Source organism: Hylobates moloch, unplaced genomic scaffold, assembly GCF_009828535.3.
Source record: "Hylobates moloch isolate HMO894 unplaced genomic scaffold, HMol_V3 SCAFFOLD_21, whole genome shotgun sequence".
Lineage (NCBI taxonomy): Eukaryota > Metazoa > Chordata > Mammalia > Primates > Hylobatidae > Hylobates > Hylobates moloch.
The window spans coordinates 50,688,147-50,713,300 of record NW_026652296.1 but is presented as its reverse complement, the minus strand read 5'-3'; the positions used below and the strand labels follow the sequence as shown (position 1 = coordinate 50,713,300).

The 25,154-nt window shown below is 42.0% G+C and overlaps 1 protein-coding gene across 1 annotated transcript in view; it reads left to right on the top strand.

Moving 5' to 3' along the window:
- SLX4IP (SLX4 interacting protein) overlaps nucleotides 1-24,460 on the top strand; it is a 190,624-nt gene extending 166,164 nt beyond the window's left edge. Inside the window, exons 7-9 of the mRNA XM_032142169.2 lie at nucleotides 1,640-1,728; nucleotides 19,813-19,913; nucleotides 21,159-24,460. Coding sequence (XP_031998060.1) covers nucleotides 1,640-1,728; nucleotides 19,813-19,913; nucleotides 21,159-21,879 — 911 coding nt within the window. The 3' untranslated portion in view covers nucleotides 21,880-24,460. The remainder of the gene's footprint in view (nucleotides 1-1,639; nucleotides 1,729-19,812; nucleotides 19,914-21,158) is intronic.
- The last annotated feature ends 694 nt before the right edge of the window (nucleotides 24,461-25,154 follow it).

The window sequence follows — 25,154 nt, the reverse complement described above, 5'->3', positions numbered from 1 at the left end:
ATTCTGTGGCTCAGTTTCTCTCCTATAAAATGATAAAAAGGCTATATACCATTTATCTCAATAAGCTCTTTTAAGAACTAATGAATAAATATTAATTGCTTTGCTAATTTTGTTCTTCTGGCTTTTCAAAGTCCATCTCTAGTCACCTAGCCAGGTGTCATATGCCCACATGGGGTCAAAGTTGAAAAACACCTGAAATGGGGGCTTTCCTCATGAGGAAGACTAATTGGGAGTGAGACCAGAACAACAGGTTAATCCGTAATCATGGAGGGCTTTGAATATTGGGCACTGGGGAGCCATGGTAGGTTTTTGAGCAGGATGAGTGGAGCTCTTTTTTTAGAACTGTTAACCTGCTGTTCTGAATAGGATAACTTGGAATAGGGAGAGTGACTGCCAAGGAGACAGCAGTGGTTGACGGGATAAGGAGAGAGCTGTTACTGGAACAACAACTCGTTGGGCCTCTTGGGATCATTTAAGCTAGTCTAGTAGTGTAAGGTATTAACTTGTTTAAATTCTGTGTCCATGTAATTGACACCTTCTTGCTTGGCTTCCAAGCGGTGCATCAAATTGAGATACCTTATTACCTCAGTCATTGCCATCATGTGCAGTGTACCTAAAAGGCTTTAGTCACCTGATTCATAATATCTATCTTTAAAAACAAATTGGTCTCTGGTAAGAGGGAAGCTTTCTTTGTTAGAAAAATGACTTAATTTCTATCACAAATATCAGACATGTGTATCATAAAAATGTTCAAGCAGTACAACCAAGTATGAAAAAGGGAGAAGAGCCCCCTCCCCACCCACCTGGAACATACACTGTTGGCATCAGCTCAGCATCACTCCAGACATCACTCCTGGGTAGCTGGAGGCTGGCGAAGAAATGGATGGATGGACAGACAGATGAGAGAAGAAAAATCCAGATGTCATTACCATCTTGCCTTCCTTTCATTGAATGCCGAGGAGTCCAGTTCAGTGATTCATTCAGTCTTTCCCAATGGGAAGTCAGTGGTTTTGTTTTAAGAAGCAGCAATAATAGATTAGTATGAGTATGGTGTAATTTTACCATCTTTATTGTATATTTAACCATTTTCTTAATAGTTGGATCATTAATTCCTAAGAGAAGCTGCTGTTTTCCCAGCCTACTTCAGATTAGTAGTTTGCCCTCCAGGGTCGGGGACCTCTCTAAGACTAGCTAACCAAGGAGATGATAAGTAAGTAACTAGGAAATACATTGATAGGTCACATTTTTAGATTTTATCTAATATTCTTCCTCTTCCTCTAAAGTCTTACATGCTCATTTTGAAAACATTGATCCTATTTTCCAAATAGGAGTTCTAATCAGAAAACAGCTGACTGACCCAGAGGGGAGGCTGCAGAGGTTCTGCCTGGGGGTTTCCTGCAATGTAATGGTCCTGGGGCGCAGGTGGACCAATTTGCAGCCTTGTCAGCTCTCCTTAGAGCTTTGCGCTCACCCTGCCCTATTGATGGCAAACACTGAAAGGATGGGAGGAGAGAAGAGACGTGTGTTTTATATGGATGTGCATATTGCAGTAACTTAAAATGAACAAAAATCTGGAACAACCTTTCTGTGTTTATAGTTTTTTGACGCCTTTAAACTTGTTTTTCTTCATTTTATACAGAACTCTGTGTATTCCCTGACAGATTTGTGGTTTGTGTCAGTCAGCTTGCATTCAGTCGTGATCTTTTGGCAAATCAGAATGAAGATTTGGTGAGTATGAAAAAATTCTATAAACAAGTAAGTCTGCTTAAATGCTTAGTTACTGTAAAAAATAGAAAAAAAGAATTGTCTGCTGTTGTCATTCAGCTGATGAGCACCCAACACATGTTTTAAGGGAACAAAAAGCCCTACCTGTTTTACATGGTAATATCAACTAATTCATGCATTGTTCTTCTTTTCCTGAAGACCATTTTAATCAGCAGTACCTTTTCCATATCAATTGTAAATGAGAAAGCAACACATCACAAAAGCTGTGATGGTGCTTATGATAGTGTTTAAATGAAATAAAGAAAAGTCTTTAAGCGAAATGAGCAAAATCCACGTTTCCACTGAAAGCTTTCATTGGGGTCAGTGGCTTTTAAATTTTATTCCATGGTGAATCACCGACATTTTCATGAGAACCAGTACTTTTCCCCAGTGTATTATTTCATAGCTGATAGGGTTCATTTTCTCTCTCTCTCTCTCTCTCTCTGTCTCTCTCTGTCTGTCTCCTTCTCTGTCTCCCTTTTCTCATGCTAAGTCTTGAGCTCCAGCAGGGCCTGTTTCTGTTTTATTGGAGTTGTCTCTTCAGACAAATAGATAAAACTGACTCAGAATTGCAGCTGACTGCTTTGTCTTTTAAGCTGAACATGTACACTGGAGAATCTCCTTGTTGCATGTGTGTGTGTTTGCTGCAATCACAGTCCAGTCTGCCTGACTTCTACACAGACTTTTTTCATATTTTTGGATGTATGACTTGATCTTTAACAAACAGGGACATATGACTTGAATCTTTAACAAACAGAAAAAAAAATCCAACAGACATTAACTGGGCCATGAAGTATGACATGATTATTATGCTTCTAAAATAATTTATGGGAATATTAGATTACCCTTGATGTTTATTATTTTTTAATCCATATGAAATCTGAAATTTGGCCCACATCATCTAAAACCAGCTTATCTCATCTTAAATAAATACATAAGAAGAGTGTTTCAGAGGCTACAAGGGTGAATAGAGACCCAGGAAAAGTAAAGAGCAGAGAACTTATATTTAAATTTAGATGTCTGTGTTTGGTGCAGAGGAACCCTTCGCAACAGCCAGTGTGGTTCATATTTCCTCTTCCTCATCCATCAGTCAAACTCTTAAGAATACACATTAAATGAATGAGGCAAATTTGGTGAAAAGTATTAAGTTTGTCCTTTGAAATATTTCCAGGATGTTGAGTTATCTTCGTAAACTAATAAATACTAAAGTGGCAATGCCATTGGCCTACATCTAAAATGTAATATAGCTTAACTGATTCAGAGCAAGGAAGAAATTGATCTACAGTTTAAGAAAACAACAATTAACTGTTCCAGAAAGTATTATTACTTTCAAATGAAATACAGGAGAAATTAGATCTTCTATCTGATATGTAATATTAATACTTAGTATCTTAAATTATTAAGGAGGGATTAAAACATCTCAATACAAATGAAATATTATCCCCCTTAGGGGCCTTGGTATTTATACAGATGTAAGTTTTCTATACCAGCTGTCATACAAATCCTATAATCTGGAGGACTTCCTAAACATTGAGAATTTTCATTCTGAAAATCTCACCAGTCTAAGCCTTTTACATGAGTGAGTTCAGTTTCTTTATCTTTAAAATGTTCTGATAACCAGCGATAACATGACCAGAGTTAACCACATGAACTTATGAGGAAAACGCCATTTCCATCATGAGGCTCGTTCCTTGTTTTGAGTGATTGTCTTTAGCTGTGGTCAGTTTCTGTCTCTTCACATATGCATTTTCCCAGCCACATACGTCAGCTAAAGCCTGGCACTACTCAACAGCTTCATCTCTGGGCTCAAGCTCTGTGCGTCCCTCTGCCTAGCCTGCTCACCTCTGCCACCTCCCCTCCTCACAGGCCTCCAGCCCACCACTTCCTCAGGCCTGTTGTTACTAGAAGCAATAAACGACCCAGGTCAAGCAAAGGTCCCTCTCCCACAAATGGCCCATCAAGCCAACTACGCCATCCTTCCACCAGAAGTGTCTTGTAGTTTAATTCTCATTGATATTTGACCTCTACAGAGCCTGCCTGTCTCAGCTATTTAAGGATCAATAAACAGCCCTTCCCTTCCAGAACTGCCTTCTGCCTGAGAGGAGGCATTCTTATCACTTGTTCTATACTTCAAATGCCCACAGCCAGTGATGTCAGGCTCCTGTGAGTATTCCCTGGACGTCCTTCAAGCTTTGAATTCTTATATCACTTTACATGGATATTCACCAAAGGGCAGGATCCATCTCATTTTCTCTGGATAGCAATTCTCAAGAACATCTGACTGGGCAAGGCTGGGAAAATTGGTACCTGTATATATTGGAGAGATTTCTTTGGCAATAAACTTCAGTTGTTTTTGTATAACTGTTGACGTAACTCACTCTCCTGCAGCCACAGAAGTGACAGGGGAGTGAACTAGTACTTGAGCAATAGCCTGGGTGCCTTACTCGTGCTGTAGCCTTGAGAGCACACATTCCCTTTCCTTTTTTTTTTTTTGGATTCTCAATGTCTAAGTGACAATTTGTTAGGAAATCTGGGAGCGTCTATTCAAAACTCCTCTGTCAAGGGATTCTTTCAACCTGTAGACAAGGAAGCCAGCTGCACTTAGCTCCCCAGTTCTTAAAGGTGGTTGCACAAAAGAACTGCTGTTCCAGATCAGACAGTACAAAGGGAGTAATCCCCCTCCTTTACAGAGCAGAGCGAATGCAGCCACGCTGCCCCTAAGCACCACAGCGCCAGGGAGGTCTGTCCCTGCTGTCACTGTTGGCGTTTCTCTTGTCCACTCAGGGACTTTGGTGCAGGGAGATCCTCTGTGTTGCAATAGCTCTGCGCAGAGTGCCCATGTGCTAGGGATGTGGGAATTGTGATGTGTACTTTGGGAAGAAAGGGCATTATTATGAAATGAGTCATTGTATTTTTCTTACTAGAGTTTCTCATAAGAAATCTAAAAACTCTTGTAGCCTCAGTTTTTGACCTATTGCTAGATATAGGACTGGGGAGTCTTTCTGAGAGTTTTTACCTTTATTTGGTTTGTTTTTTCCTCACTTTTTTTTTCCTTGGAAATATGAAGAACATAAAGTGAATTTTGATTGCATTCAGCTACATTCCATTCCAACAATATTTTCTTATTTACAAACCCAAAAGCCTATGTAGAAACTGTTTTCTTTCTCAGATGTAACATCCTGGAGCCTTTGGGAAATTTAAAATTATTTATTATTTCTTTGTTAAAGTTGTGTAAATAACCATAGAACTCTGTATATATCTGGGACATTTCTGGGTCAGGACAAAGCTACTATTTCATTGTGTGTTAGTTACAGCCACTCCTTCTAGTCTCTGGAGATCAGCCTTCCCATCTGTTTTTACCATCACATTTTAACATAATTTGCTAAGTCCCAGCTCTATACTGGGAACTCTGGTAGGCACCAGGGAAACAACGAAAAATAAGAAAGTGCGTTGGCCCTCAAGGAGCTTACAGTTTGGCAGATCAAGGCTGCTGAAGGATATCCTGGTGACCTAAAAATGTCATTCAAATAGGGCCTCCATTTTTCCTGAATATTTTTTCACTCTGCACCTGTATCTTTAAGGGTTCCATTGGATCTCTTCTGCCGTTCCTCAGAAGAAAAGTCCAAAATCCTCCAGCCCTACTTTTTTTACTTTTAAACCGAAGCTCTCAAAGTCTGTGATCCTTTTGGAAATTAAAAAATGATTTGTAGTGCTAGTACTGCCTACAAGTGGACATATACATTAAGATATTTGAGTTCTCTGCCTTATACTCTTTATTTGAGTTGTGGTTCAAGTCGTGAAAATAGCTGTTAAGACTCTGCAGACGTAGGCCAGCCATACAAGGCTAGGTCCTCACTGTTGCATCATCTAAGTAGAAGGATTACTGGGACATCCTGACAAGAAACAATATTGAAGCACTAACTCAGCTACTTCTCTTAAGGCACACTACTGTTTAGTGGTAAAGAAATCTCCTTCTAGTTTTTGAATACAAAATTGAAGTGAAAATGAGTTTAGACTCATTTTCACTTCAAATAAACTATTGAAGGCTGAGTTATTTTTAGCTTGGCTGTTATAGTCCTCAGCTGTGCATAATCCAGCCCTTTGTGGACCATAGCCCTCCTCTCATTCAAGGGGGAGGGTATCAAATTATCTCAAAATTCTTTTCTCACATGGGATTTCTATTGGAGGAAGCAAATAAAACTGTAGCTAAATAAAAACTACAAAATAATTTTGCACAAAGAAGAAATTTTCTTGCAGATTAAAAAATTATGATTAGAAAAACTTCCAGGGTAGTTATATTTGATCTTAAGAAAGATGTAAATAGAAATTATAAGCTAACATTAGAGGCCTTATGTTTTTAGAACAGAAGAAATAAGCTAATTAACATTTGACTGTGCACTGATGTTTGTTCCCTCATGACAGAATCCTTTAACTTTCCTAAGAGAGCTTTTGCGTAAATATAAATCAGATCATTCAAGAAAAGAATTCTCTATTTTTGTGTTTAGAAAATGAAATAAGTAGTGGATGACTTTTCCAGGTTTTTCATTATCTATCATAGAGTTAAAAATTTTTATTTTTCTTATTTCTAAACAACTCTAGTGGTGAATTGCATGGAAGATATTAACAAGAGATTCCTGTAGCACTAGGGAAAGTTCCTTGAGTAGAGAGAGGCTGTTTTCATATTTCACATTTTCCACAATGTTATGAACTTAGATTTTACCTAATAACTGATGACCAATATTGTACATATTCATTGTACAAAAAAGCTTTTAATCCAAATATATATAAAGAAAATAAAAATTAGCCACAACTCTGAACGCAAAGTCTCTGCTAATGATCTGGATGGTATCTCTTCATACATCATACTTAATAAACTGAGGTCCGTGTGTATGTGTTTTAACTAGGACCCTATTTGTCAGTTATGTGTTTCTGTCCATTGTTTTTACTGATGATTTTGTATTTGACAAACTCTTCTACGTGAAGACTTCTTATCTGGTAAGGAAAGTAACTCTCAGTGAGTTTATTATTTTCCTTTCACTTGTATGTCAGTGCTGTATGGTAGGATACATTGTTTATCCTCAGAATTGTGTTTTCTGTAATGATCTCTGCTTTCGATGATATTGGTGTTATGTTTTTCAAATTAGATAAATACTTATATTTTCTTCTGATACTTTTATGGAATGTATTTTAGTTTATGATATGAGGTCCTTTTTATTCTGTGTAGTGACCAATATTATGCTAATTATAGTCTTTAGGTTTAAGGGACAGCCGAGCTGTGTCTGCTTCTGCCACACCGTCAGTGCACACATGACAATGAGGCATCTGTAGGGAGCAGACTCTCTTTTGCCCCTTAGCAGCTGGATTTCGCTGATGACACTAAGATATTTGGGTTCTCTGCCTTATGCTTAATTTGAGTTGTGGCCAAAATAGCCATCAAGGTTCTGCTGACCTGCATCAGCCACACAAGGCTAGTCCTCACTAGCATCATCTAAGTAGAAAGATTAGTGGGACATACTGCCAAGAAACAATATTTAAGCACTAAATAGAACACTTCTCTTAAGTCACACTACTGTTTAGTGTGAAAGAATTCTCATGGCGCTTGCCCCCTCCCAAGGCTGACTGCCCTGTCCCTTTCCAATCAGTTAAGGCCAAGGCTCAGGGTCAGAACATGTTCAACAGATAGTTAAGGAATAGATTAGGGCCACACCCTCAGCAAGTGGCCTACAATGGGCTGTTTTCCTTGGATAGCCACCATCCCCACCCACCCTTATAGGGACTGGCAGAGAGATGACCCTCTGAAAATGCTGGTAGCGGGGATGAAGATGTCCTCTGTTGGTTAGTTTTTCTAGACTAAGACGGAGAAAATAAGAAAAAAAATTTCTTGGGTGAGATCATTTTTTAAAAGATTGTCTTTTGCTTGTATATTACAGTAACCTGAGTTCTCTTTTGTTAATAATGAAATTATTTTTGTTCTCTTTTCTTAATAATGAAATCTTCCCAAATGTTTAGCCAGCAGTATTTGTGAAAAAGATGATTTGTGCCTCCTCCCACCACTGCCATCCCTGCAAGGGAATCTGCCCTTTGCTGAAGTAGAATAGGATAGGTTAAACAAATGAGGATTGTTAGATAGGATAAGTTGGAATAGGATGTATCTCAGTCCCCAATCCTTTGTGGTTTTTTTCTCATAGTGTATCTTTGCATGTGCAGAGGCCCGTGATCTCCCACTGATGACCCCTTTACGTGATAGATTTGATTAGGAAAAACATGGCGGGGAATAGAACAACTGGAAAAGGGATTTGAGTTAACATTTAAAGACCTGGCTTTGACCACTGCCTCTCCCCTTATTCACTGATGGCCTTAGACAAGTCATCGGGCTTCACAAGAGCACTAGTCACCTAACTTGTTAAGCAAAGGTAAACATGATCTTTCTGTACAGCGTTCTCAAGTTCTCCTAAAGAGCAAGTTAAATGATGAATATTAAAATGTCATAGAAGGCCAGGCGAGGTGGCTCACTCCTGTAATCCCAGCACTTTGGGAGGCCGAGGCAGGCGGATCACGAGGTCAGGAGATCGAGACCATCCTGGCTAACACAGTGAAATACCATCTCTACTAAAAATACAGGAAAAAAAAATTAGCCAGGTGTGGTGGCAGGTGCATGTAGTCCCAGCTACTCAGGAGGCTGAGGTGGGAGAATGGTGTGAACCCAGGAGGCGGAGCTTGCAGTGAGCCGAGATGGCGCCACTGCACTCCAGCCTGGGCGACAGAGCAAGACTGTCTCAAAAAAAAAAAAAAAAAAGTCATAGAAAGTCTAAGGCACTGATACAGTATTAATTTTTATCAACATCATTTCCTTTCTTCTCTGAAGAAGTCTTCATTTAAATGCAATTAACACCACATTAACAGACTGCTGTACAATCTTCTCCTTCCTGCTTGAAAGGAGAAAAATACCTGACACTATCCTTCTGCTTATATTATTTTTTCCCAAGAAACTCAACTCCCTAATTATTTTCTCCACTTGCCAGCTCAACTTTATTTTGCAGCTATAAAAACTGAAGTACCAAAGAGTTAAGTGAAAAACCCCCATTTAGCCAGCCAGTCAGTGGTGGAGAAAGAGACACACGAAAGGCAAAAACTTGTGACCTTCAGTGGGAGTTCTGTTAACCAACATCCAGAGGAGGAGGAGGAGGAGCAGCGACCACCCAGCTAAACACCTTCGATTTCCAGTAGCTGCCAGCAGACTCACATTGAGATATGGCTTTGGAGGAAAAACCCAGTCACCTCTCTAAAGTACGTAGGAATCAAGAGACAGCAGACTTCTCAGGCTTGAATTCCTAAAAGCCCAACTTCATCAGAACACCCACAGTGATAGCACAGAGAGTTCATTAGTAAGCAGATGATTTAGAATTCAGTACTCATTTTCCCAAGGATACAGTGTCATAACTGGGGATGAGGTTCCCAGACTAGTTCACAAAAGCTGTTACTATCATGAGCTCTGAGTCTTGGAAAGAGGAGGCCTTAGTATCTATGTCCCAGGGAAATGGCAAGAGCTATTCCTTCCACATCCCTGGGCAGAAGGCCAGCTCAGAGCAGAATTTTGAAATGAGACAATCATCTGTGGTGTGTTCTCTCTAGCTCTTAGGCCCTTTTCCCATCCGGTGCCCAGGGCTCCTGTGGGCTCTCTTCTGGTTAGCCCTACTTCCTGCGCAGCTGGACTTCATGTTTACCCACCTCTCTCCACCACGTCCCTGTTCAGGCCCACGTGCTCAGTCAGGTGAGATGTTAGGAAAGACATTATCCTTCTTTCATCATCCCGAAAGAGGGCTGTCTACCTGCCTGCAGGTGTTGGCGCTTTTCAACCACAGGCCTTTGTCAGAGAAGGCATTTTTTTTAACAAGAAAACCTCCTAAAGTGGCCCAACTCTGCCTGGGGTAATTCCTATTATGTTTTCTCTATTTTTTACAGATGTTTCCCTTCTACTTTTAAACTGGGGTTACTAGCCTATGATTCATGAATTCCTTAAAATTAAAAAAAAAAATGTGTATTTTTATGTTTTTTTCTGGTCAAAGTTAAATAGCTTCTATCCAATTCTCAGAACAGATGATAAGCCTCACAATGTCAAGTGTTGGCCCAAAACCATAAATTCTTCAAAATGTCCAAGTTTGTCACACTTGTTTGGCACCAGAGACTTGAGCATAGAGGCTAAGGTTGGTCAGGATATATTTTTAGGTTCTTGAGGGTAGGTAAATGTAAACTGGAAAATCCCTGTGAAAGGTATACTTCCTGCAAAATAACTTCCTTGATTATTTTCACCGATTTCATGTTTAGGGTGATACTGTTTGCAGCCACTTATGGGTGCTTCCCCAAATCTACACAGAGCTTCATTGGCATCAATTCAGAAGAAAAGAAAACTTTTAAAAAAATGATTTTAAAGAGAAAATGAGAGTATTCACTACTAACCCAAGTGGCAGCATTATCAGCAGCTCTGGCTCACTTCCCCTTAGAGACCCGCCCTTTTCATGGGAAGGCAGAGAAGTGAAGTCCTCAGAGGACGGACTCAGGACCAGACACGTGTGGAATGAAGGCTTGCCCCTCACTGTGGGAACTGGGCAGATGGCTTGGCCACCCAGAGCATCAGTTTCCTCAAGTCTGAAATGGGGAAGGTCATGTCTGCCTCGTGCATGTCTCACGCGGACTCACATACCAGGTGCTAGCCCCTGTGCCAAGTGTTTAGCCTTTGGTCTCAGAGCAAATGTCCATCATCATTGTCATCTTTAGAGAAAAACAACTTCAGTCCCAGTGGAATTCATGCGATGCCACTTTTCATTTCACCTCCTGTTTGCTTCAGTTCCCTTGAGTCAATACGTACATACTTGTGTGTTTCCATCTTTTCTTTTAGTTATTCATTGCGACTCTATCCCACCTGTTTTGCCCTTTTTACTTCGTTATTATCAAAAAATTTTAAAAGTATTATTAGTGAAATTTAGGAAAGAGAGACTTCTCCCTCATTTTAAAGACAGGTGGCTTCTGCACGGCCATGTTGCTTCGTGGTCTGGGATTGTGGTCATTGTCATTCATGCTCTGTTTGGGCTGCTTTTCTGTAACTAACTGAGGCTTTCGTATGTGTCACATTTCACTTTGCCAATGCTCCTGAAAATCATGAGGTGTCCAGTAAAGTATGGTTGTAACGTTTCTGTCTCATTATAAATTAAAAGGTTCCAGTGTCATACTTTATTATATGTCCCCCAAATAAGCTGATAATATATTACACTTTTAATCTGCTTTTATTGTTGGCAAGAGGTTTTAATTATTTGCAGAGGGCTGTCGCATACAATAACCTATTCAGTGCAACAAACCTGAGAAGAGATTGTATCAGTCTTGAACCTTTTCATTTTCAAGAGACAGCAAGGCCAACTCAAAGCAGCTTAGCAAAAAAAAAAAAAGGAAGGTTTTTGTCTCATGCCCCTGAAAAGTCCAGACTTTAGGTACAGCTTGATCAGAGACACAAAGAATATCATTAAGACTCCATTTCTCACCATCTTTGGCTCCAGATTCCACTGTGTTGGCTTCACTCTCAGCTTATGTGTGGTGGTTGGTCCCGGCAGCCTCAGGTCCGTATCCTTCCAGCAGGAGGAGGTGAGGCCTCTTGCCAGGACAGCTGTGGCTGATGCATATCGTTGAGGCTTGTGAATTCAGTAGTTTCATTGGCCTGAGCCATAGGCCCATTTCTGGAGTCAGGTAGGGAAACAAGATCTCTTGAAATGCATGGACATGGCTGGGGGTTGAAGATGTGATTTTCCCAAACAAAATCTGAGCATTGCTTCCAGGAACTGAATGAGTATCCACTATAGAGGCATTATTATCATCTCTCTTTTTATAGATGAAGAAACTGGTGCTCAGAGAATATGTCAGTTGTCCAAATATCGCAGTCAGGTAGTGACCAAGAGGGGACTGGAGCCAAAGTCCTCTTCTCTTTCTGTAAGTCCATATCTAACCATGATGGCAAATGATACTGTGGCCATTGGGCAAAGTGAAGAGAGTACTACTGCACAGGGAGCAGGCCTCCTAGACTCATTTCTGCCCCTGACTACATGCATGGCCTCAGTCTTCGTGGGTCTCATTCTTCTCATCCATCACATAGTGACAATATCTGCCCTGATGAATACTCTTTGGGGCCCAGATGAGATGTTGGGAAAAGGACTTTGAGAATCACATGAGTTCTTCATGAATACAAGGCATTCTTGCCTCCTCTCCAGCCCCATATGGTTTGTGAAGGCATCACATTTGAAAATGTGTTCAACACTCTCCAGTTTCCAAAGTTGCTTCATACACCTCACTGCATTTAAATTTCCCAAACAATCCTGTAAGGTAGATGAGAAACCAACCATCAAAGGGTTGAGAAGCTGGCCCTGGGACAAGCCAACAATGAACATGAGACCTTAGACTCCACTCCCTTTCACCTGTGTGCTGGGACTGGTGTGCCAGGAGCCTCAGCCTGATTCGATCAACTCTGGGTGTATCATTCTCAGCAGATGTGATTAGGAGGAATCGAGAAGCAGTAACATTTTGAATATGCCCTAAGACTATGTTTTATAATATTCTACTGTGAATTGCCTACTTTCAAAATATTCTGGTTGGGTTATTATTATTACTATTGAGATGGAGTTTCACTCTTGTTGCCTATGCTGGAGTGCAGTGGCGTGATCTCGGCTCACCGCAACCTCCGTCTCCCAGGTTCAAGCGATTCTCCTGCCTCCTGAGTAGCTGGGATTACAGGCATGCGCCACCACGCCTGGCTAATTTTCGTGTTTTTAGTAGCGACAGGATTTCACCATGTTAGTCAGGCTGGTCTCGAACTCCTGACCTTAGGTGATCCACCCGCATCGGCCTCCCAAAGTGCTGGGATTACAGGCTTGAGCCACCATGCCCAGCCATTAATTATTTTCATTTGGGGTTGAATGTAACAGAATCAGAAGAAACTCATGTACATAACCATGAGAAAACAGATCCAGCTCTCAAAAGATGAAGACAGAACTCATGAAGTCCTACCTTGAGAACAATTTTAATGACATTGAATAGCTTTTTTTCATCCCTTTATTGCCTTCACATGACATTTTACAATCCTAAAAACGAGTTTGGTGGGATAGCTTCTGCCATATGCTTCCAGTATGGCTGTGAAGGGTACTAGGAGGATCATATGGGGTGGGCCATGTGGTCAGGATGAGCTGGGATTGGCTGGTGCACCCCAAGGACTCTTGGAGTGACCAGTAACCTAATGCCGTGGCCCCAAAGATCTGCCGCCATAAACTCCAACCTCAGCTAATATTAATGTCTTAGAGCCTTCAGCCAGTTGCTGGAGAGCTGGCTGCAAGTCATTCCCAACACAGGCCATGTTTGTCAGATGGGTAGGGGCTTTACCATCCCATGCTGTGTGTCCATGTCATGCCAGGTTCTAGCCAGCAGCATCTGACCCTGGGGTGTGGTATTAATATCTGCCTCACCAAGCTGTATTGAGGGTGACAGTGGTGGGTGCCGCCATTTCTCTGTTCTCCCTTACTGCAAAATTCTTCCAAAGTGGTGTTGTCTAGACCTGTGCTGGCCAGTACTTGTAGCCACTGGCCACATTTGACTATGGAGTATTTAAAATATGGCAAGTCAGAAATAATGTAATCTAAGCATAAAATGCACAACAGACTTTGCAGACTTAGTATATAAAACATCTGAATATTTTGTACATTGATTACGTATTATGATGATTATCTTTTATATGATGTTAAATATATATTATTGAAATGTAATTTCACCTTTAAAAGTGTCCTTTTACTTTTGTAATGGGTCTGTAGAAAACTTCAGGTTGCTCGTACAGTTCACATTCTGTTTCTCCTGGAGAGTTCGGTCTCTAGTCTGCCTCCATGCTGGAGAAGTGCCAATGCAGCCACTTGCACTTCTCCCTTGACCCCATCTCAGGTAGGCTTGGATCCCAGCACTTCACCAAAAACAGCTTATGTCAAAGTCACCTTCCTTCCAGTGATCAGTTTTCATTCATAACCAGTCAGCAGTGTTCCATACGGTTGTCACTTTCATTGGCATTTCATTCTTCACTTCCACGTCACTCTCTCTTGCCTCCAGGAGCAATATGCTATCTTGATTTTTCTCCTCCTCAGTGATGCTTCCCTCATAGTCTCTTTTCCTGAATCTTCCTCATCTTCTCAACTTCTTTTACTCATCCAAAGTCATTTCCCAGTAGAGCTCATCCTGACTGACTCTGAGGACTTTGTGTATGCAGCTCAGACCTCCCTGCTTTGTGTCTGCAGCTCAGACCTCCCTCTGCCGAAAACCCGTGTCTTACCTGCCTGCTCAGCACCTCCATTTAGATATCCAGGAGGACTCTTAACACCATCTTAGTCCATTTGTGTTGCTATAACACAATACCCAAGACTGGTAACTTATAAAGAACAGAAATTTATTTCTTATTGTTCTTAAGGCTGGGAAGTCTAAGATCAAATCACCAGCAGATTGGGGTCTGGTGAGGGTCTAGTCTCTGCCTCCAAGATAATGTCTTATTGCTGTATGCTCCAGAAAGGAGGAGCAGTGTCCCCACAAGGTGGAAGGACAATAGGTCCAACTCCTTCCTTCAGGCCCTTTTATAAAGACACCTAATCCCATTCATGAGGGTGGAGCCCTCATGGCCTAATTACATCTTCAAGGCCCCACCTCTTAATACCATCACATTGGCAGCACCTGAATTTTGGAGGGGACACAGTCATACCATAGCAATGCCTAAAACTGATTTCTTGGTCTTATTCCCCAAGCCTGACCCTAAATTTACTATACTTTCTGTGTTGGTAAAGGCCAACTTCCTTCATCCAGTTATTTAAACCAACGATTGTGGAGTCACCAATGACTTCTCTTTCTCCCACTCTATATCCAGTCCATCAGCACATTGTGTTGGGTCTCCCATCAAATTATATTTCCAGTCTAACCACTGCTCCCCAAGGAGCAGGCTCTTCTTCATCAATCACTGCCGAGGCCTCATCACTAGTCTTCCTCCTTGTAACCTTGTCCCTCTACAACGCCCAAGGTATTCCTTTTAAAATGTCAAGTCCCTTTTCTTCTAGGAAGCTTCCATGGGTATATCATCTTCCTCACAATAAAATGTGCCATCCTTAAAAAAGTCACACAAGATCGGCCTTTTCACCACCGGTACACACACACACCCCTCTTTCCTGCTTCCCGACCTCTTCCCCTGGTTTACTCTCCAGTTTCTGCACCTTCCAAGCATACTCTGTCCTCAGACCCTTGGTATTCACTCTTCCCCCTGCCCAAAATACTCTTCCCCATCTGCTCCTGTGGCTTGTCCTTCACTCAGGTCTCAGTGTAAAGCCCACCTTGTTAGCTACCACAGCCTTCCCTGACCACCATATCTAACATAGCACCCCATTGCCCTTTAGATGTTTATTTCTCCTCATAACATCATCACCACTTGACATATGTTTATTTGTTTGTTTGTTGTCTTCTCCATTGAGATAGGGGCTCCGTGAAAGCAAGGTCCTTTCCCTCAAGGGCCTCAAGCATTGCCAGGTACAGAGCTCAATATTGCCTGATTGGATTATTCTGTGGGATTCTGCTCAGTTATCAATTCTGTGTGCCTTTAGGGCAGAAGTTCATTAATTCTGCTGGGTATCAGAATCACTGAGGGGCTTGCCCAAAATATACATGCCCTGACCCCACTTCCTAGAGATCCGAATTCTGAGGTGGAACCTAGACCATTTTTTAACACACTCCTCACATGATTTTGATGCATGGGATAAACGGACCACACTTTGCAAAAGGCTGTCTCACTGTACCAGTTTGTGTTTGTTTATCTGTTGCTCTGCCTCTGCCTTGCTGAGTGTTGTTTTATGTATATCAGCAGTTTTTGAGTCACCTGGGAACCTAAATATAGATGCCCTCGCCCCATCCTACATCTTGTGAATCAGAACTTCAAGGGATGGGTCTTGGGAATCTCCATTTTCAAAAGGCTCCCTCTGTGCCTCTGATGCAGCCAGTCTTCCCACTGGCCTGCGGGAGCTCCTCCTGTGCTTTACAGACTTCGTGAGGAGGTTGGAAGCTCAAGAGCAGGTGTTTTCTCTGCCGTTTTGGGCCAACTTCTCTCCCTATCTCCCATTAATCCAACAGTGTTCTGTTCAAAACCAGTTTTTAGTAAGTCACTGTGGGGTGACTCCTTGGTTTATCCACAGTTTCAATGTGCCTTTGGGACTTAAACATTGCCCAGTATTTATTTTTCTTTCTTGCTTGCTTGCTTGCTTGCTTGCTTTTTTTCTTTTCTTTTCTTTTCTTTCTTTCTTTCTTTCTTTTTTTCCTTCTTTCTTTTTATTTTTTTCAAAGCCTTACTCTGTCACCTAGGCTGGAACGCAGTGGCACAATCATGGCTTACTGCAGCCTTGACCTCCTGGGCTCAAGTGATCCTCCCACCTCAGCCTGCTGAGTAGCTGGGACTATAAGTGCACACCACCACGCCAGGCTAATTTTTTGTAGAGATGAGGTCTCACTATGTTGCCTAGGCTGGTCTCGAACTCCTGAGCTCAAGCTATCCTCCTACCTTGGCCTCTCAAAGTGCTGGGATTACAAGCATGAACCACTGCACCTGGCCCAGTATTTCTAACTGCATCTCAAATCAGCCTGTTCTCTGATTAGAGGCAAGAAGGATATCTTAGGCACCTAGCTCATCCTGGTGGGGACTCTCTTTGCAGTCCTTTCTATCCTGGAATTTAAAATGTGTTTCCCAGGTCAGCCCATACAGGAATAGGGTAATATCACCCATCGTCATACTCAAACATTCATCTGTTCAGCCTTCCCCTTGGGTCTGTACTGGGACATGTGCGTTGACTGTCTTCATCCTTGGGGCACTGGTCTCCAGAGTACCCTCAAAGATGGAGAAAAGTCCTGATCCCTTGCCCTGTGACCTGCCTAGGCTGCTTAGGTTGCTGAGGGAGGGTATCTCCCTAGAGGCCAGGGCTTTGCCCTATTTCTGTTTGGTTTTGCCCTAGAACTGTGTACTGACATTCTTTATAGAGAGAAACTTTTGAATCAAAAATCTTCAAAGTATAACCAAAAAGTAAAACAAAATAGGAGGTAGGGTGGGGATGAGGCAGATGGCTGGAAATGGAGTATACCAAGGAATGATGTTTGTAGGATTTTATTCCTTGGCCCAAGAGTAACAGCTACCTTCCAGTTTGTAAGGAATCATTTATGAAGGCCCTGGAAGATCCTGTTGGTTAATCTAATTTTTTAATACCTGAGTCTCCGTGGACTCAGAATGTCCCGTTCTGGGCTTTGGATGGCCAGCTCTTCGGTAGCCTCTTTGAATATGTTGGGTTTATCTTCATTCTTTGCAAGAGATGATGGGATCATTATTCATGGCAGAATCTGAAAAGTAGTAGGGTCTTCCCCTAAGCCCAGAAGGCACTTGCAACCCCCTTAGCACACATTATATATCTGCACCTTGGCGTTGTGCCTCCGGATAAGCCTCAGATTGCATTTTGATGCCAGATGTGAGAAGCCATTAGTAATCAGGACAACTCCCTTTAGGAAATCCTGTTCCCAGGTGATAGCTGCTTCCTAAGGAATACTTGTTTGGGGGCTTGGGGGTTGGGGGGGCGGGGGAGGGGAGCGGCACCCGAGGCTCTGATTTAGCGACAAAGGGGAGTGAATTGACCCTAGCAATGTTAGAGTAAGAGATTTCTAATGAGACCTGACAGCTCAGGGGCTGAAGAGGGAGTCTAATCTTTTTTTTCCTGCCCACCCAGTCTTCATACAAATGTAAATATGCCTCCTTCAACAAATTGCCAAATGTGGTTTTAATTTGTAAGCAGGAGACCCCGCCTTGCCTTTCTCTTTCTTTTTTTCTTTTTCTTTTCTTTTCTTTTTTTCTTTTTTTTTTTTTTTTTTGAAAACTAAGTCACAGATTTTACACTTTTTGAACAGGACATTTCCTCCTGTTACTCTGTCACCTTTTCTGTTGTCCTTTTTCTTCCAAGGACATTTTCCCTCATTGTTGTCAGAGGAATTTGGGATGAGAGCCGACTGCTCTGCTTCTTAAAGGAGTTTTTGAAGTTCCCATAGGAAATGCATAGTGCTCTTTAAACTGAATTTTTAAAATAAATAAATAAAGGCAGTGATTGAATTTAACACGAGATTTGAAAGAGTGTCACTATCGCAGCATCATACTTTATGTGGCATATGCAGTATTCATTGTTGTTATTTATGACCCTGTCTGCCTTCCATTGTGGATTTCTTCCAGCCTTGGGGAATTTACATCATTCCTAATAGCAAAAGGCTTTCTGGTTCCCACAGAGTTGTTCAAAGCCTGACTCATGCTCCTTATGTTAATTGTTCAGCTCTGAAAATACAGCACTTACAGGGTGTGGCTGTGAGGGGAGAATCTACTGTACTTATAGGGCATGTTTAGAAGTGTTTCACACATAAATCTCGATTCCTCTCTCTCTCTCTCTCATTTGAATTTTAAGCTGTCACTCATTTTGGCCAACTAGTAAGTCTTAGAAAACAAAAAAGAGGGAGTATAATCCAATAAAATCCAATAAAACCTAGAATATTCTGTTCACTAGCTTAAAACTCACTTGGGTTATAACCAGATATGACTTCGAGTGACACTGGCCCAGGTCTGAGATGGATAGGCACAATTGAAGAGCGTGAAGAGCCGATCCTCAGTGGTGCAGTGGTGCAGGGCAGTGATTAGGCAAAGCACATCCGCTCGGCCTGTAGGATAACCAGGCACGGTACTTATGGCTGCCACCCACCAGGTACTCTGGGAATGTCACTGCTAATTCCAGTGTAGGTCTAAAGCAAGGACCTACTGACAACTTACTAAAGCTGTTTCTGGTGGTAGCAACGTTTTATTGGAATTTGATGGAGAAAAATACTTAGTTTCTCAGAAAATGTGAGGAGTTAACACCTTGTGTGAATTATCTACTTGATAACCAAAAGGAGAAGAGATTCCAAAAGCATGAAATGGGTTAATGTTGGCAAGGTAGGTAGGCTTTTACATTTTATAATTACTTCCTTATAATGCTTCCATGGGAACACAAAAGGCTAGATAGGCAGATAATCTATGAATTATATAAAACCAGTGTGGTGGTTAGTATAAGGAAAAAAGTCCCGAACTTTTTAGTAGCCAAGAATCACAAACTCCAGTTTTCAAAATACCAATATTAAAAGATTTGACTGTTGCTATGGTCTTGGGTGTGACAAAATTTTTATTTTTATTTTATTTTATTTTATTTTTTTTGAGACAGAGTCTCGCTCTGTTGCCCAGGCTGGGGTGCAGTGGCGCCATCTCGGCTCACTGCAAGCTCCGCCTCCCGGGTTCACGCCGTTCTCCTGCCTCAGCCTCCCGAGTAGCTGAGACTACAGGCGCCCGCCAACACATCCGGCTAATTTTTTTTTGTATTTTTAGTAGAGACGGGGTTTCACCATGTTAGCCAGGATGATCTCAATCTCCTGACCTCGTGATCCGGCCTCTTCGGCTTCCCAAAGTGCTGGGATTACAGGCGTGAGCCACTGCGCCTGGCCACAAAATATTCTTTATTTTTGCAGATAGAGAAAATATGGGGAATTCTTAGGATGATAAGGGTGTAGACCATTGCGTCACCAGGTCTTGCTAGAAGAACAGAGCTCATAGGCACGTTGCCCCACACAGTAGGATTCTGGGGCTTTCGTCACAGCCTGAGCCTCACAGATACCAGATACTGGCCAAGAGTTCCCAGATGGTTTGGAATCAACATTCTTTGCCTAACAGTTTTGTATGTTTATGACGCATATTAATGTATGAAATGTGGACTGGGAGTCCAAAAGAAGTTACAATTAGCCATGAAGTCCTAGGTAAAAAAGGTTAAAATAGCTTACCACTGAGCAGTTTCATTCAGTCTTTACAAAAATAAATGTGTTCATTGGGGCATTCAAAGTGTAACTGTTTTCTCTCATGTTCAGCTAATAGATTTCTGGTTGAACCTTTGTTATCTTTTGGAGTAGACAGAAAGAGTTCTCCATGGAGTGTCTGATTACTTTGCTGAGTGTGCAGAGAGTTCACTTCCTCCCAGTGCAAAGCTCCGGAGAAATGCTCTGAAAGAAATGTAGGTGCAATGTGTTTCCTTTTTCTCATTTTTGCCTGTCTCTATGTATGGATAGATAACATGAAGTCCAGAATTAAACAGAGTGCCTGGAACTGAAGCACAAACTCTCCTCTATCACGTACTTACTCTCCCCTCCCTCCTGACTCTCTTGCTTTCTGGACAATAGGGATAGAATCCTTGCTTCACAGGTGTGTTGCAAGGAGTAATTAATGACACGTTCTTTGAAGATGAAAAGCACCTGTTGGTGGTGTGTTTCATGCCACTTTCGGAGGGACTACAGACCGATCTAAAAAAATACATTCCTTTCCTAAGATCCTTGTTCCGACTTTAATATAATGACGATAATCCTCATGCTCCTGGTGTCAACAGTGAGAACATGAATATTACATGTATTTGTTTTCACACTGAAGCCAGCCAAAATAAATATTTCAGCTTTCAATGTTTTGGTGGTTGAGGAAATTTCTTGCCATTCACAAACCTGTAAATATATGCTGAAGTTAAGATCTTCAGTCTCTAATTCTCCCTGTGCCGCTTCTGTCCTGCCCCTCAAAGTTTACTTTATCATCAGAGTGAAGTTACATCGTCTGTTGTGCGTGCTGTAAGGAGCAAGGGGCTTATATACAGCTATATCAACACTCTTTTGTCTTCCACGATTGTATTTTATTGCCTTTCTTGCTGACTATCTGAAATTTCTTCCAGGACATTTCAAATTATATTAACTAAGTCCTACTCCCATATGTTGATCAAGTTTGATCAACAAACCTGATACCAGCTAAATGGTGGTTGTATTTGGGTAACATCTTGAAATAGCCTGAGAGACATTCCAAAAGATTTTTCTTTACTCACAAGTAGAAATTATGTGTATGTGTACATTTGTGTATACAGAGCCCGAGTCTACTCCTGGAAAAAAAAATCAGTATATAGGCAGTACTGACCCTTAACATTGGAAATGAATACCTTTTTGCCTTAGTTAAAATGTGAACAAACACCATCATAAATCCATTTTTAACCCAATGATTGATAAGCAGTATCATGTATAATGGAAAACGTGAAGGTTTTTGCTTGATTCAGTCTGCATTTAAACAGACACTTGTGGTGGGGAGTGTTTCCAGATTTGCTGGGGAAGCGAGAAGACAGGTAGTGCCTGCCTCCTTTTACAGGTGTAGGAAATGTGGTAGAGGGAATCTGGAGGAAACAGTGCCATGAGAGCTTTACAAACCATAAAATCATTTTTGTTTGTTTCAGTGTGAAAAGAACTGAAACAAAAAGCAGTGTCATGAGCAAATCACAGACCAGAAGAGACACTGTGGAAACATCTAGTGACTCAGTGATTGCAGAGATAGCCAGGAGGAGGAATGATGGTCAGGCTTCCTCCAGTCCCCCATCAGAATCCACGGGACAAGCAGAGGATTACATGAAGGCAGCTGAGAGCCACTGGGGGCTTCCTGTTCAAAAGCTGGAAAAAGTTAATCAGACCCAGCCAGAAGACACTAGTGGCCAGCAAAAACCTCATCCTGGGGAGCGGTTAAAGACAGGGCTTCTAAGCAGGAGCCCTGTCTGTAGCTGTGAGTCAGCATCACCAGGTCCAAAACAAAGTCCACGAGTGGCCAAAACCCAACAGAAACGCAGGAACTGCAGCTCTGCGGAAGACTTCGACCACCACAGGAGAGTTTCTCTTGGAAGTGATGGATTAGTCCCTAGAGAGATAATAGTAGAAAAAAGCAAAGCTGTCAGGGTTTTGCCAGCTTCAGAGTTGTCAGATCCAGGGTTACTTTTGAAACAAGATTTGGCAAAAACCACGTCTAAGGAAGAGTTGCATGTTTTGGAAAGTCTCTCCTCCAGACATCTTATGAAAAATAACCCAGGGCAGGCACAGCAAACCGGCTCAGCCACAAACACTGAAAGATTATCTACAATTCAGAACAGCCCAACCAAGAAAAGAAAGAAATATGAAAGAGGCCATTAACACCGAAGAGGATTGCACCGTTGGAGTTGAGGACATAGTGGCCAAACCTGTGACAAGAGAGCTGCGAATATAGATGCCGGGATTTTAAAGGAATTAATTAGAATGACTAATTTAAATAAGAAGTGTGTTATCTGTGTTATGGCTATGGTTTGTTTTCAAAGCATTTCAAACCAGGAGGCTATATGCTTGTTCTAACAGCATTGCTTCTTTATCATTGTATTTTATGACTGTCTTCAGAGTAATTAGTGATGACAAAGAGCCATCCACCTTGTCAGGGAGGAGACTGTGCCAGGACTGCATGAAGAAACTGATCATGAGCCCCTTCCTGGCACATCACTGTGCAGACCACACAATGGACCACGCAAAGACAGTGCTGCCGTGCTGCCATTCAGCTCCGGGGGTGCAATCCATCCCCCTGCTCCTCAGCCTGAGTAGGAGGGCAGTGAAGGAACAGGCTAGTGGGTCTTAGCATGTGGTCCTGGGACCAGCTTCGCTGTCTGGAAATGTGCTAGAAATGTGGTTATTGGGCCCTGCCCCGTGCTGAGTAACTGCCTTTGGGTGATTCTGAAACGTGCTCGAGTTTGAGAACCACTGGACTAATAGAACACTCCCCAGTGCTTCCTTCAGCCTGGCTGCCATGGCCTCCAGCTCACCAGTTGGGGCCAGATGTGCACATGCATCCCCTTGGACTCCTTCAAACTTGTAAAACACTTGGGTTTGGTGTATGGGTCACTCTCTTCCTGGGTTCTACAGTATGGCAGCCATGGCACCCACGAAGGTGTTACTTACCCTTATAATTGTTGAAGTTGATGGGCAATTCTGCCCAACCTTAGGAGAAGACATCAGAGAGGCTTGTTGTTGCCTGTAGCTCAAGCACGTCCATCCCTGCTCTTGCACCTGCCTCCAGGATTTTGGTTTGGGACAGACTATAACCTAACGGGAACTCAGTTGACCAGGTTCCAGTTTCCCAGTTGGAAGGCTTCACAGGCAGTTCAAATTTCAAGACGGGAGCCTTCCCTTTACAATGTCACCCACTGTCTCCAGTGGGCTTGCTGAAATGTCACATAGTGAATTATAGCAATGACTTATTTTGGATGGACACCCACTACAAATTTCCAATAACCGAATTTCATTCTAAAATAGGAAAGAAACAATATTCAAAGTCCATTCATTCAATACATCTTTTTTTTTCTGTTCAACAGGGGGTGGTCCTTTGAAATAGCACCTCCCCTAAGTAATAAGGAAAACCAGGTATATTCCCTAAAGTGTTGAAGTTAGCAGAAAAATCACCCAGAAAAGCCCAAAACAATGAAAAGAGTACAGAAACAGGCATAGTGTAGGTTCATGCTTGAGATGGAGTAGTGGTTTATTCCATCCCATTCTATCCTTTCCCATATCTCCTGTCCCCACTTGTTAAGACCAATAAGACTCATGAAGCAGCAGCTATATTTCATGGCACCATTTTGGGTCATGAAATTCCATCTTGGTCACCAAGCCTGACTGTGGTGGTAGACACTGTTACTTTGATGTTCCAAACCCTGCCTAGAAACCTGTTCCTGTCCCATGATCCCAGCCTCACCACCCCCACTTGAAACAGCCCTGCCTACTGGTGTCCTGTCCTCTTCCCTCTTGGCTTTTTTCCTGCTCCCAGCGGAACCCAGTCAAGGGATTCTATAGGAGAGGAGGGAGCCCAACAATACTAACTTCAGTGGAGCTGACTCTGCTTATACAATAGGGGTGGGCTGTACAGAGTGGAAACCCCCGAGTACCTGGTAGAATGTGCATTTCCATGGCCCACTGTAGGCCCCTCTCTTAGAGCAAACAATATTTTAGGTGTGCTCTTTATTGAACACAGGACCACAGTGTGTCATTGAATCTTCTTAAACAGAAGCAATTAGAACGATTTATATATAGGGAGGGCACAAGTAATGAATAACCCAGGGGATAGACCAAGAAGCAGCTCTCTGGAAAAGAGTCTGGAATTAAAAAGACAGCTGTACTAGAACAATAGCCACTGCCTGCTCCAGAACTAGGGGGGAGATATTTGAGCTGGAGCCACCAGAGAAAATTTCTATCGAGAAGTTTTTATTTGTTTTTCTGTTGGTTTTTTGTTGTTTTTGTTTTCTTCTAATCTTTCTCCGAAGTATCACTCTGGTATTGAGAAATTTTTATTTCATTAGCTAACCTGGGCTTGGTGGTTAAAGCTAATACTTGTACTTAGAATGATTCTCTGTCAAGAAAAGTCTTGGCTTTAGAGTTTGTTATAGTTGGGGATATAACAATTACTATGATCTAAGAGAAAAAATAGCACCTTTGGTTGTAGATAGATGTGGTTTTCCTCACAGCCCTCACATCCCTTCATGTAAAAGGGATTTTAACAGGATTTACAGGGGGAATTGCTCTCAGTTCCCACACTGTGACATGTGTTTGAGGAATTTTGCCTTTAAGCAGTTTTCTTGCACATGGCTGAAACACCCCTGGCTCTCTTGTTATTTGAGTGGTTGCATGATTCTTTGGATATTTGGAAGTACAAAGGGGTAAATGGATGCCAGGGGTTTTTTGTTGTTGTTGCTTATTAGGTAGGATATGAAGAGTTCTCACTACTGTTGGGAATGGTATGTGTTTTGACTTTTTTTTTTTTTTAGACAGAGTCTTGCTCTGTCGCCCAGGCTGGAGTGCAGTGGCGCGATCTTGGCTCACAGCAAGCTCCGCCTCCCAGGTTCACGTCATTCTCCTGCCTCAGCCCCTCGGCCTCCCAAAGTGCTGGGATTACAGGTGAGACCCACTGCACCCGGCCTGTTTTGACGTTCTTAATGATCTTAATAATTTGGCATCTGAAAGTCTGAAACAGTGTCAGTATTCTTAGTCAAGAAGAACAAGTTCTTCAACCACTTATGTAGTACCCCAAATTATATTCAAGTCTCTGTGACTCCAATGCTTGGAGAAGTCATTGATCTGATTTGATTAATGTTATAACTTTGAATTTCCTAACTTTCTCAGTAGCATGGATTCTAAGCCACTTCCATGTGCTTTCAGATGGCATCTTAATAGATTGGTGTTGAGGTCATTTTAATGTCCATAAACAAGAAAGGTCTGGGAACAATCTGTATGATTTTTCTTTCACATTTTCTTATCTTTGCCACTGGAGGTTAACTGTCGTCCACATATGCATATGAATTGTGAAATGCAAAGAAGCGAACATTTGGGGGTAGGGGAGTAAGTGCTGTAGTTCTTTTGTTCACTTATTTTAATACTATAGAAGTGTATTTCATTTT